The sequence below is a fragment of the Physeter macrocephalus genome, chromosome 11, assembly GCF_002837175.3.
Source record: "Physeter macrocephalus isolate SW-GA chromosome 11, ASM283717v5, whole genome shotgun sequence".
NCBI lineage: Eukaryota > Metazoa > Chordata > Mammalia > Artiodactyla > Physeteridae > Physeter > Physeter macrocephalus.
The window spans coordinates 180,744,475-180,757,426 of NC_041224.1; the positions used below are offsets into that span (position 1 = coordinate 180,744,475).

At 47.3% G+C, this 12,952-nt stretch overlaps 1 protein-coding gene across 1 annotated transcript in view; it reads left to right on the top strand.

Moving 5' to 3' along the window:
- The window catches only part of KLC1 (kinesin light chain 1), a 48,135-nt gene extending 39,321 nt beyond the window's left edge, over window positions 1–8,814 (top strand). Inside the window, 3 exon segments of the mRNA XM_024131017.3 lie at window positions 4,444–4,574; window positions 8,476–8,590; window positions 8,592–8,814. Coding sequence (XP_023986785.2) covers window positions 4,444–4,574; window positions 8,476–8,590; window positions 8,592–8,705 — 360 coding nt within the window. The 3' untranslated portion in view covers window positions 8,706–8,814.
- The last annotated feature ends 4,138 nt before the right edge of the window (window positions 8,815–12,952 follow it).

Genomic DNA, 12,952 nt, shown 5'->3' on the forward strand with positions numbered 1-12,952 from the left:
ATGTGTTAGCATACAGTATTTGTTTTTTCTCTTTCTGACTTAATTCACTCTGTATGACAGACTCTGGGTCCATCCACCTCACTACAAATACCTCAATTTCATTTCTTTTTCTGGCTGAGTAATATTCCATTGTATATATGTGCCACATCTTTAGCCATTCATCTACCCTTAGGTGCTCTTTAGATTCAGCTTTATTGAGGTAGAATTGCCTGCAACCAGAGGACCCCATTTTAAGCTCACCTTGGTTTAGAGGCTCACACACTGCTGTCCCCACATTATCTCTGTCCAGGTGTGAGGATAAAATGTTTAATGCTGTCTCTGCATGAGTGCAGATTTCCCTGGGATTACAGGGCAAGCAGATTAAGCATTGTTGCTATTTGCAGCCACTTTCCTGTGTGCATCAAGATTTTCTCTGTTATGCAGTCAAGATAAAAGATAAAAATAAATTGGGAGTTGAGGTGGGCGCTGAGGCTGGCCTGTCTGTAACTTCACGTTCAGATCACAGGTTCTCTGAGGCAGCCTCATTGTTCTTACTTGTTTATTTTATTATCATAAGAACTTGTTACACGTTTATAATGAGAAAATGCTGTTTAGGTTTTGTTTTATATTGGGGTTCTACATTAGATTTTAATTTTTTTAAAAAGGATTTCAGCACTCCTTAAGAAGTTTGGAAACCGCTGCTGTAGGGAAAGTGCTGAGCTGCTCTGTTGGGAAGATGCACACAGCCCTCACTTGGGTTTTCACAAACATTTTCACAGGACACTAGGCGCAGGCTTTCTCAACATTCAGAAATAGCATGGACCACAAAGGGCAGTGTGGTCAAAGACAAGACAAACTAGGTTATAATAGTTACTCCCTGCAGATACTGCAAGGCTGGATCAGCAGAGAACTGAATTGTATGCCATTAAGATATAAGAAATGTAAGGCTCCTGGACATATTCTAATTCACGTGAAGATTCTGGATGAGATTCTTGACATGGTAGATAATTTGTTTAGGGAAGTACAATTCTGTTCTTTTTCTATGTACCACAGAGATCATAATTGAAGGACTTGAAAATGTAACTTCGTCAAATGTTATTTTTCTGTAAACGGTTCAGATCTAAAAGTCACTGTCAAGATAAGTCTCTTATGGTCCTGCTTCTAAAGATGCAGATGCTCTGTGCATAGTGACCCCTTCTGGGTAAAATTGACTTAACGTTAACTGTGAGACACACGTGTGTCAGTCACCGGGACCCAGGTCCGCACTGGGCCATGCAGGAGCCTCGGGGCTGCACTGTAAGTAAGGGATTGCCTTTGCAGTGGTCCCACTAGGCCACCAGGAAACATCACACGTCTTACATTCTGAGTGGAACCTGAGCTTCACCTGTGCTGGCCTTTGTGTTTTCAGAGTGCCAGTTCTCTACTGGGGTCCTTCTGAAGTAGCCCCACCCCCATGTCCCCATCCTTTTCATACTGCTCCCCATGTTACTATTTCTAAAAGCTTTTAATACACTAAACTCTTCCCCAGGATTACTGGGAATGAGGTAACTGTGAATTAGAAATAATGTAATTTTTTAAAAATAAAAATTAAACTAGGAAGACAACTAGAATAAACCAAAGAATTTAAAAACACCAAATCACCTGAAATCCATAGATAATAATTACTGCCATATAATTCTTCACCAGTACATCAGAAACCCAGTTTTTTGATGCAAATATTCTTTCATGGCAGTATAACGATCTAGACTATTCTGAAAGTGTTGGAATACAGTGAGCTCTCCCAACCCTCTGGTCTGTTTTGAGTAGAAATCCACCTTGTTTGGGTGGGTTTGTGCTGTCCTTCCTGGTGGCTCTCAGGGGCCAGGTTCCCAGCTGGTAAGAGAAGGAGGGCAGGCAGACCTGCCTGCTCCACCGGCCCACCTCCCCTCCAGGTGCTCCTCCCCAAGCCCAGCCCAGCCCAGCCTGCCTGGCGGGGGGGGGGGGGGGGGGGGGGGGGGGGGGGGGGGGAGTGCGTGTGGATAAGTGTATGAAATGCTCTTGGAATCTGACTGAAATTACTCTTCCGTATTCTGCGGAGTGTCTAGTACAGGAATATTACAAATAGTACTACTATAGAGTAGCACTGAATTTTGAAATGAACACAAGGAGTTGTACTATTGATAGAATTATATTAACATTTTAACATGCTATTTCTAAAGAGCAGCAAGAACTTATGTTTTCTTGTCCTCCCAGCATTGGTGGGGAGTTGGTAACAAGTTTTATTTTTCCATTTTAAAGATGAGAAAGATGAAGCTCGGGCTGGTTAAATGACTTGCTCAGCGTCGCATGGTGAGTCAGCGCGGGCGGGGCTCAGGTCCCCGCGGTCTGGGGCTTCCAATCTGCCAGGACCCAGGATGCGTTGCTGCTTCGGAAATCCTTTTTCTAGTTAATTTTATTTCGGATTATCAACTGCATGTTTAAAATGTGCTATAAACTTTAAAAGTCAGTGTTTCTTAACATTTCTGAAATGTCTAAAATGTTAGTGTTTTTCAGAGAAAGTCCTTTCTGATTTCAGAGAGAACTTTATAGTTTAGTTCTATGCAAGAGGATTTCTGATAAAGTTAAAGCTTTAATGAATGCACTCTTCCTGTGCATAGCAGTCTTTATTTTGGTCACTGTCGATGTTTTTTGTCAGAATCTCCTTATGTACAGTAACTTGAAAACCTTTTTATTGTAAGTATCAAGGAGATTTCTAGCACGGTGCCAGTCCGTGCTCTAAAAATGTTGAATTTTATTTTATTGAGGATTAGGAGTGATCAGTCTAGATTATGTAAAATGTAACATAAGGTCCAGTACCTGTTTCATATGGGGCTGACAGGAGCAGGCAGAAGGTAATTCCAAATACTAAAGCGGTAAAAATGCTGCTTAGATTTTGTGACCTAGAAATACTGTAAGCCAAGCTGTGCTGCGTGGAAACTGGCTCTTTTCTCATGAGTTTCACCTGGGCTTTCTCTCTCCGTTTCTGTCTAACAGGCCTAGCTGCCCTGTGTGACACTCACACTGTCTCCTGCATGATGGGCGGCATCTCCTCCAGCTTTTCTTCTCTCTCCAGTGCTGACTGCTGTGTTTAGCAATCCCCTAGGATTCTTGTCAGAGCTACACCTCTCTGTGACTGGCCATTCCTTTTGGTGCTGCTGTCCTTTTGGGGGGTTCCTTATCTCTGTATACATGTAGCTTTGCCAGATATGTACTTAGTAATATAAACTGTGTTAATAAAACCATTTACTGTGTAATACATGAGTTTAAAAACTAAGAGCAATTAGCTGTTCACTTTGATAAGAGGTAGTTAGTAGTATCCCCCAGGTGTTACTGCAATGGCATGATGGTGACTGTGACACTACCTAGGCTGTCAGAGTAGGGCATGTGCTGCTCCTGTCGCGTTTGGAGACCTGGCGGGACCACCCTGGGCTCTGGGCGCTCCCCTTAGGATTGTGCTCAAGTAGAATTTGCTGTGTAGTCTTTGTGTGAAATTTTGGCAATCCTGCTTTTCTCTACTAATCTTTAAGTGTTCAGTGGTTTGTGTATTTGTGTCTTTCTAACTTCTAATAAACTCACTCCAACTGACCTGTGTCTTGGTGTCTGTCTGCTTGGTAGACCTTCTCACTCTTTCCATGGAATGCAGCATTGCCGTAGCTTCTAGAAGTGGCGGGGCTACTGTTAATCTTACTAAATGATTCATTCTGAGAATAAAAGTTGTTCTATACACATTTTTTTCACTCTGTGTATTTGATTTTCATATCCAGATGCTGCCAAGTGTTTCACTTATAAATGTCTGAATCAGTTATACGAAAGCTGGGCACTCTTTTACTTGCTTCCTACAAGGCATCTAAGGATTTTTAGTTATTTGTATAGAATGAATGTATTGTTTAATTTTCCCACTACATTTATAATCAACATTTATTAAAACTGTCCTATGAAACTTAATGAAGAAACAGTATATCTATTGCATGTAGATGAAATTGTTAAAAGGAAGTTGCCTATGTCAAACCTAAATGTTTTAGGTCCTGTACTGTTTCATGGACCAGATGCTTCCATATTTATTAAACATGGAGTTTGATTTTGGTGATCTTCCTAGAAGCTGCCTTAATTTCCTTGAGTCTTTCTGTGTATCTTTTGTTTCAAAACAGTAATATAATTAATTTTCCTTTGGGGATTTTATTACTTTTGTTTGAATGAGCTTTTTCATGTTCGAAGGTTTTCCTTTTCATTGGATTACCTTTCATGAAATTGAAAATGGATAGATTTCTATTTAAAGTGTATTTACATACATGGTGAATTGATAATTTCTGTAGGAGTCACATTACCAGCAAGTCACAGACGGGCAGGGCAGCCACGATGTGAATTCGTGTTTTCGTTTAGCTCTGTCTCTTGCGGGCTGGGAGGGAGAGCCGTCGGGCGCTTCACATTTGTTCACGTTTTTTTCAGGATGGCACTGGATCCTTAAAGCGCAGTGGTTCCTTTAGCAAACTCCGGGCTTCAATTAGACGCAGCAGTGAGAAGCTGGTTAGGAAGCTGAAGGGAGGAGGCTCACGAGACAGTGAGCCAAAGGACCCTGGGTAACTATCGCCGGCCCCGCCCGCCCGCCTGCCCGCCCTTCTCGCCCGTAGGCCTCAGAGCTGCATTCCCGTCTGCTTCCCACACGGTAGCAGTGGAGAGGGTTAGTAGCTGCGATCCGACTTTTTCCCAGGATAGGTTGAGAAAAAATTGTGAAATTTCCTGTTTAGAGGCTAAAAGAGCTGAAGAAGCCTTTGAAAGAAATTTATGGAATTCTTTGATTTTGTTACATGTTCAAAGAAAGCCTTAGCAGTGAAAAGTAAGAATTTAATATTAAAATACTGAGCATATTAACTTGTTTTTTCTAAGTATGCATTATTCATTTTAAAAACCAGCATGAGCTTCAATCCTTTAAAGTTAGTTTTAATCTTTTAAAATCAGATGCCAGCTGTGACTATATTAGATCTCATCATACAGGTGTTACTAAAGGAAGAAAAATGGTTTAACTAGAAGGGTCACAATTTCAAGACTTTTGTTATAATGAGTTTCTTTAGGAGATTTAAAAAACCTTAGGTTTTGCATATGTTTAGAAAAGGGTCTCTTCAGTCTTGAGTCTTTTAGGGTCTTTTGAACAATAACTTTTAAGTTATCAAAGGAATTTGATTCTAAGATATTCCTTGCGTTTTATACGGTTCATCAGAGGAAGGGTTCTTTGTCCTTCTCTGTTAGTGTTAACAAATTGCCCTGGTTTCTGGGTTATTTCTGGTGTAAACGGCTTCCTGTTTTTGGATGCGTTTCTCACAGAAGCACCGTATTGTCTTGTCAGCTGTTCCGTGAAACTCAGCCTCCCTCAAACGGTACCTATTTTGTAAAGGTTGATTCTTAGTATGACTCTGTCTTAAGTATTTCACTTTAAGTTCTGTGAGAATTCTAATGTCTCAGGGCTGAGACCGAGTTCCTTTGGGTAGCGTATGGGAATATAAAGGTAGGTGCTTTTACAGTTGTGCGCTTTGCTGTCTGCAAGGCGTGTCCCGTCTCATTCCTCTTGTCATCAGCTGGGGCCTGACTCCCGAGGCGAGACCCCCGGGGTCGCCCGGCCTGGCTCTCTGCTCCGCGCCTCACCCGCAGCTGGGGGGAGAGGGGCTGGGCTTGCCCGTAGCTCTGCCCCCGCATCTCTGCTGGTCGAGGGACTTGCTTCCCGATGGCTCTGGAGGCGAGAGGAGCAGTTGGATGTTTCTGTGCTGCCGTTGCCCTCTTCTCAGAAATGTCTACAATCTGCAGAGGGAGTTCCCCGCGCCCCGCCACGGCCGGCGTGAAACCGCCGGAAGCTGCGGTGTCGGAAGCCACTGGGGGCTTCTGCGGGCGCGGGGCGTCGGTCCTGCCTGGGAGGAGGCATGTGCGCGCTGCCTTAGGGAAGTGGGTCCTAAAGTGCCCTGTTTGGTTTCCAGAGCTAAAATGATCGGGTACTGTCTGCCCCTCTCACAGCGTGCTGAGGGGCTGAGCAGATTGCTGGGCCCTGCGGAGTCCCCATCCGGATCCTTCGGCGGGTCTGATGCGTGAAGTGAGGGCGCGTCACGCACTCTGTGCCGTACAGGCCGTCGGCCGGTTCCGCCAGGGCAGACGCACCGTGGCCTGGCGTTCTGGATGTCTCAGAGCTCTTTAGGGCAGCGTCCAACTCTGGCACCGAGTCCTGGATGCGGCAGAGCTCACAGTTCCTCCTTCTTCACGTCTTTCTGTCTTTGCCGTGACGCCGCGTGTGTGGACGCTCCCCGATACGGATGTTCACGGGGCTAAGGGCGCCTTGCCGGCCTGACCTGATGAAAAGTAGACCCACACACTTGCATATCTTAACAGTTTTCCCATGTGATGTTATCTGGGTTGATATCTTACTAAACTTTTTGAAAAACTAAATAATTTAGAAAGTTTATCCCATCAAATGCATGAAACAAAGTAATCTTTCCAGGTAAGAGCAGCAATCTTTATTAACTAGACCAGTGGCTCTCAGACTGAAGCATGCCTCAGCGTCTCCTGGAGGGTTCCTAAAACAGACCGCAAGGCCCACCCCTGCGTTTCTGATGCAGTGGGACGGCGGGAGGGGGGGGGGGTGAGGTGGGGGGGGGAGTGGCCAATTTGCCTTTCTAGCAAGTTCCCGGGTAGCGCCAGCACTGCTGGGTGGGCCACGTTGTGAGAATCACTGAAGTGGGTGCCCCGGGAACAGGGTCTGCAGCCTGCAGTGGGCACAGCTCCAGGGAAGCACTGGACTGCTTGATGGTCTGGGCACCGCGGGCTTCAGTGAGAGTGTGGGTGCGATTCCGAAGAGTCACTGACGGGGCAAGTTGTTCTTTCACTTCACCTCGTAAAGAAAAGGAAGTTTGAGGACAAAGTTTGTGTACCTTTCTTAGGAAAAGGTAGCTGGCCAATTAAGTAATAGAATAATTAAATATGGCAGAATATAATTCACTGGTGATTTGGTTTGATTCTATCCTTTGTTCTTTAGTGGTTCTGAATAGAGGAAAACCTGTCCAGAGCTCTGGCAACACTTGTGTGGGGCCCATTGGGATGCTTTTGTCTTGTCCTAGGTGGGAAGTTTGGGGAGTGAGTTTTATAATACTTGGGGAGAAGTCAATTAAGGTTTTGCTTTTGGTGTAGTTTGTTTAGTGAGAACTCAGTAAGTGCCTGCTGTTTGCTTGGCACTGTGCCTGTGACGCTGGCAGCCGTGCGTCCATCACCTGGGCCTTTGGTCCCTGCAGCTGGTGCGCGCGCGCGTGCGTGTGTGTGTGTGTGTGTGTGTGTGTGTGTGTGTGTGTGTGTTTGGTTGTGCTCAGCCTTCACACCTGTGCTTCACCCTTGCAGCCATGCCCTCAGATTGTAAATAATAGTGGTCACTGTTGATGTCATAGTAGTTCAGATTCAGAATTACTGATCCTGTTATAAACATTTAAAATAACCCTTCATATTGGTTCTTTTAGCTTTAAAAGAGAAGGTGGCTTTGTTTGAGGTCATCCGTGGTGGCAGTAAGCAATTACAGTAATTTTACGACTATAATTTAAGTTTAGATTATAGGTAATTTGTAAGATATTTTATTAAGTATTTTAAAGGTGTCAGACAGGAGAAAAAAGTAAATATATATACATATATATATATAAATCAACATGATTTTGTAAATGTAAAGCCATGAAATATGTTTTAAATTTTGGTTTCTGAGCAGAGAAATACTAGCCTTAGAGTTTATTTTACTAATAAAAGATTGTTTTTTCCTAGTTTTAATATAGAAAACTCTACAAAATACAGAATATATTTATGCATTTGATCTTAATAGTGAGCTCTGAGGGTCTCTCTTTTTTAATATTTATTTATTTGGTTGCGCTGGGTCTTAGTTGTGGCCGGTGGGCTCCTCAGTTGCGGCATGCATTTGGGATCTAGTTCCCCGACCAGGGATGGAACCCGGGCCCCCTGCATTGGGAGTGCGGAGTCTTACCCACTGTGCCACCAGGGAAGTCCCTTGAGGGTCTCTCTCTGACACGGTCACTTAGGGGCGTGGTTTACGGGGGTCATTGAGGTTCTCTTCCTGAAACTCATCTCGGGAGGCTCCTCGGGCTCCCACGCCGAAGTCAGCGGGTGGCATTGGCAGATCCCCTCGGCTCCTATAGGAGCCAGGTTTTAACAAGTGAAACTGCAGCGACACTGGCTTTATGGGGCTCGAAGATAAACTTTTTGCTGAGAAAGACGCAGAGAAACTTCGCTTTTTTCTGCTGGGTGCCATAGAGTAGATCTGGGATGTACGTGTAAAGAGTTGGGTGGGTGTCCCAGTCTGGGCGAGATAAAGGCCTCCTCTCCGTTAGGGATGGTCCCAGGCCCCCATGGTGACAGAGCCTTCGGAGGGGTGGCTTTGCTGTGCTCCCTGCTCCTGGTTGACTGATGTGCTGACGGTTTGTCCTTGCATGTCCGCCGTCCTGGGTGCAGCATGAAGCGTGCCAGTTCTCTGAATGTCCTTAACGTGGGTGGCGCGGCGGCCGAAGACCACTTCCAAGTAAGGAGCCCTGCCCCGCTGAGCGCCCTTCCGTGTTGGCTGAGCCTTTCCCCACCATTGCTGCCGTTTCAGCAGAGCCCGTGAACATTGTCGTATTTCTGGTTCAAGACAAGTAGACCTCATAAATGGCACCTTCACAGTCGGCATGAACTTAACCATCTGAATTATGGGAATGTTGTGAGCATTCTCAGTATACGAATTAATGATCTTTACAGATACGTTGATTGACAATTAAAAGTTAAATATTCTGATAAAGTAATATCAAAACTTGACCAGTTGTTAATTTGTATTATTAATTTGTATGATTTTAGCTTCTAGTAGTTTATAACTAATATAATGTCTAGCTAAGCTGTTCAGTGTTTTAAAACTTTTCAGAAGCTTCACCAAGTACAGTCACTTTGACACAACAGTCTTTAGCACTTTGTCACCTGTCCAAGTCTTGCACAGACCGGTCACCTTTGCACTTGAAACTGTTGGCATCCTGTTCTCCATGACAGATGGCCTTTTTATTTTCCATGTGTGACTCTTGGGTGCGCCCAGGCCTCTGGCCCCTTCTGTGACCTAGCTGCTGTCCAGCGGGACCAGGTGTCCTGGTCGCCACACCTGTTGGCGCAGCAGCGTTCCCAGTCACCTCAGTCCCACCAGTAAACTGTCTGACATACAGGGACGGTGATGGGCCGGCAGGCGTGCTGACCTGCCTCCTCACCCCCAGCACGCTGCGGGGGGCGGCTGTTCCCAGGATGCTGTCATCGGGCCTCTAGTTGAAAAGCTGCAAAGGTGCTGGGAGGATGCGCTCCTGACGGTGACGGTAGAAGAAACTACTTTTGTTTTCAAAAGGTCTGGAGCTAACACAGTCCTTTTGCTCCCTTCTCGGGTTTTGCACACGCACATCTCAGCATCAGGACTCTCGTGTGTTGATGTGAGTCGCGCAGCTATTGTTAGTGCCGAGACCACCGGGAGCTGGCGTCATGTGAGGTACCGGTTAAGAATAATTTTTCCATTTGTTTTTTCACGCAGGAACGAAATAATTGTCTGGCAGACTCCAGAGCTCTGAGTGCCAGCCACGCCGACCTGGCCCCCACGGGTCAAGGCAGAGCTAGATTAACCCCCAAGGCTAACGAGCGCTGAGAACCTCAAAGCTTGGCCAGGCCCCTCCCCGCTCAGGGCGGCCCTGGGGTCGCCTCCTTTCCTGGATGGTGACCTCTACCACCTGCTGGAGGTTTGCCCCGAATTCTGTTAGGCGGTCTGCAGCCCTAGTGCCCAAGAGCTGCCAAAGCCCGGCGGTGGGAGACGGCCAGGTGTGGAGCTGGCTCAGCGCGCTTGGGGTCGGCCGCTGCTCATGGACACCGGCCCCAGCACCGAAACCTGCTTTCAATTGTAATACTGTGTTAATAAGGCTGTTCGTTAAGACTGGAACCTTAAACTACATCCTTTGAGAATAGGAATCCAGTGACCTGTGGCAGCGATGCTGGGATTAGGGAGCCGGGGAGACGGGGGTAACTGTGGGGAGGCCTGCACCCCCTCCTGGTCTGCATCTCAGCCCCTTTGGAGCCCTTTTCCCCCCTCCAGGCCTCTGTACACTAAGGGCCCGGAGATGCATGTTTTCCTTTTAAAAAGCTTTTCTTTGTAGCGTTAAGTAACACAGGGTGGGTTCTGACAGATGCGTTTTCTTTCTTTTTTTTTTAAATTTAATTATTTTTGCTGCGTTGGGTCTTCATTGCCGTGCGCGGGCTTTTCTCTAGTTGTGGCGAGCGGGGGCTACTCTTCGTTGCGGTGTGCGGGGTTCTTATTGCGGTGGCTTCTCTTATTGCAGAGCATGGGCCCTAGGTGTGCAGGCTTCAGTAGTTGTGGCTCGCGGGCTCAGCAGTTGTGGCTCGCGGGCTCTAGAGCGCAGGCTCAGCAGTTGTGGCACACGGGCTTAGTTGCTCCGTGGCATGTGGGATCTTCCCAGACCAGGGCTCGAACCCGTGTCCCCTGCACCGGCAGGTGGATTCTTAACCACTGCGCCACCAGGGAAGTCCTGACAGATACATTTTCAAACCAACCCTGAGACATTATTCCTTAAGGGAATCCGTGAGACTAGCTGGTAGGTTAAGAAGGTGTAATTCCAGATGACGCCAGCTGTACAAGGGCACATCCCTGCTGCTGAGGTTTGAAAGAGGATCTGGAAAGCTGTGAGCATCCTTGTGAAATGTTGTCAGGGTTAGTTTCTAGTTTACCTTAATGTTATCATAGGGGTGGTGTCGCTGAGCAAAGGCGCTTCCAGCCACCTTTTCCTCAACAGTTGCACTGGGCTGGGGTGCTACGTGCTCCCTGGGCTCCCTGTGGGGTGCCCTTGGACTGCACGTGTCCTTCACCCCCAGTGTGGACCTCGGGCTGAGGGCTAGAGGCAGCAGCATCCTGGGCTTTCGGTACAGCAAGGCTAGACTTTAAGCTTTGTTTAAAAGTGCCTATAATTCAGTAGTGGATCACCTCAGGGCACCGGTGCTTGTGTTGGTGAGAGCTGCTGTGTCCCCCCAGAGGCAGGCACCCCAGCCCGGTGTTGGGGGCCCTCGAGGCTGACCGGTCTCCTGCAGCCTGTCTCTGGCCACGCTCCTTTCCTCAGCTCCTGACTCCACTTAGGTTTTGCAGCTTCCGACGGATCAGCAACTTTCAAAATGCTCTCTAGAGGTGTTTACAAAAATATGATGGGTTGTAAGAAACCACTGGAAAAAAGAGCAGAGCTGTGTCCCCATATGGGCACTGTGGCCCTTTCAGGTTCACGTTTAGGTGCAGCGGGGGTGATGTGTCTGTGTCACATGAGAACCAGGAGGGGCGGGGACCAAGCTGTCCTGGCTCCTCCTTCCACTACATTGAAGTTTTCTCCCAGCCACAGAGCTGATACAGGACATCTGAAACCCACTCGGTTTCCCTTAGTGTGACAGTTGTCTCTGGAAAATCATAGGGCATTTAGAAAGAATAAACATGGGGCTGAGAATAGAATTTAATTTTAAGCTTCCAGTTGGTGAAAAGAGACCTTCTTTGCAGGGGCCTTAGTTGAACCTTGTCTGGCTTTGAGCCCTCTGGCCCTGGTTCCCCGAGGGTTGTGGTGGCCTTTGTAAGGCCACATGGAGACAGCATTTGGGGTAAGAGAGGCTCGAGGGCCTTCTTGAAGCTGGGTTGTAAAAGCCTTCGTGTCTCAGAGGGGATGCTACCTGGGAGTCAGCAGTTTCTGATTTTTGAACTTGTATCAAAATAGAGAGAAGCCAGGTTGTAACCTACTTCCAGTCTGGTAGTCAGGATTTTAACATTCTCGGAGAGAGCAGTGCGGGGGTGGGCCAGCCCTCCCTCTTCAGCACCCATTTCTACACTGTTTCTGTCACGTTAGACTCCCCTGGCCAGAGTGGAGGAGCTGAGGGTCTGCATGAGTGTCTGAGGGCAGCGGTCCTGGAGAGCCGGGCCTCCTGACCCTCCCGCTCCTCCCCACAGGGAGCAGGTAGTTCCGGTGCTGCAGGGATTCAGATAGTTATTTTCTGAACCTTAAAAAAAGGTCCTATCATTTGTTCGGTCGGAAGGCTGCTAGGAATGTCATGTAGTTAGTTACTGTCTTTACAGTAAAAGGCATAAGTATCGCTAAGGAGGCAGAGCTTAGTTTGCAGCACTCATTGTTATAACTCATAGAATGTTCTGGGGAAGGCATGTTCCATCTGTACGAGGCCAACTTTTGATATGTTTGAACGCTGTACTGTGAAATCATGGGATATCTGGAAACTGAAGCAGCACTGGATAGCACCAACCAAAGGTGAAGTTCAAGTGAGCTAAGCGAGCATTGCCCTGCAGATGTCTCCTCCGTGTAATCGGGCTGACGCGTAAAGACGTGTGCACAGTTTCCACTTAGTTCTCCAGCACGACAGGACTCGGATGGTTTATACAGTGGTGTGGAGCTACCCCTCGGGGGTCACAGGCCTGTGAGGACCATCCGATAGTCCCTGGGGCGTGCTCTGGGGGATCGGATTGGCTGAGAGACCAGGGAGAGGTAGGGTGGACACTCCTTTGGGACTTGGTGTTCCTGAGACACAGAGAGAAAAGCCCACCGCAAAGTCCTATGGCCCCTGGTGGGTGAGCACCCCCAGGGCGGCCTGTCTGCCTGGTGGGCAGGTGCGGCTGCCCGGAGGCCGAAGGTGGGTCCGCACCTCTGCAGGGGGTTGGCCGTGAAACATACCTTCTGTCTTGGAGCAAGAGTTTTTTTCTCACTGTTGGTGTGACTTGCCTAGGGAATCATTTGGAACGGTTTATATTTACTTTTTACAAAAATAAAGTGTTTTATTTCCTGTTGTAAAGTCCCTGTACTTCTTTTGTGGAAAGGCTCTTTTGTAAAACTCCAACCCTAAAAGAACCTTTTCCTGTTGAACGTTAGGCACCCAATCTTTT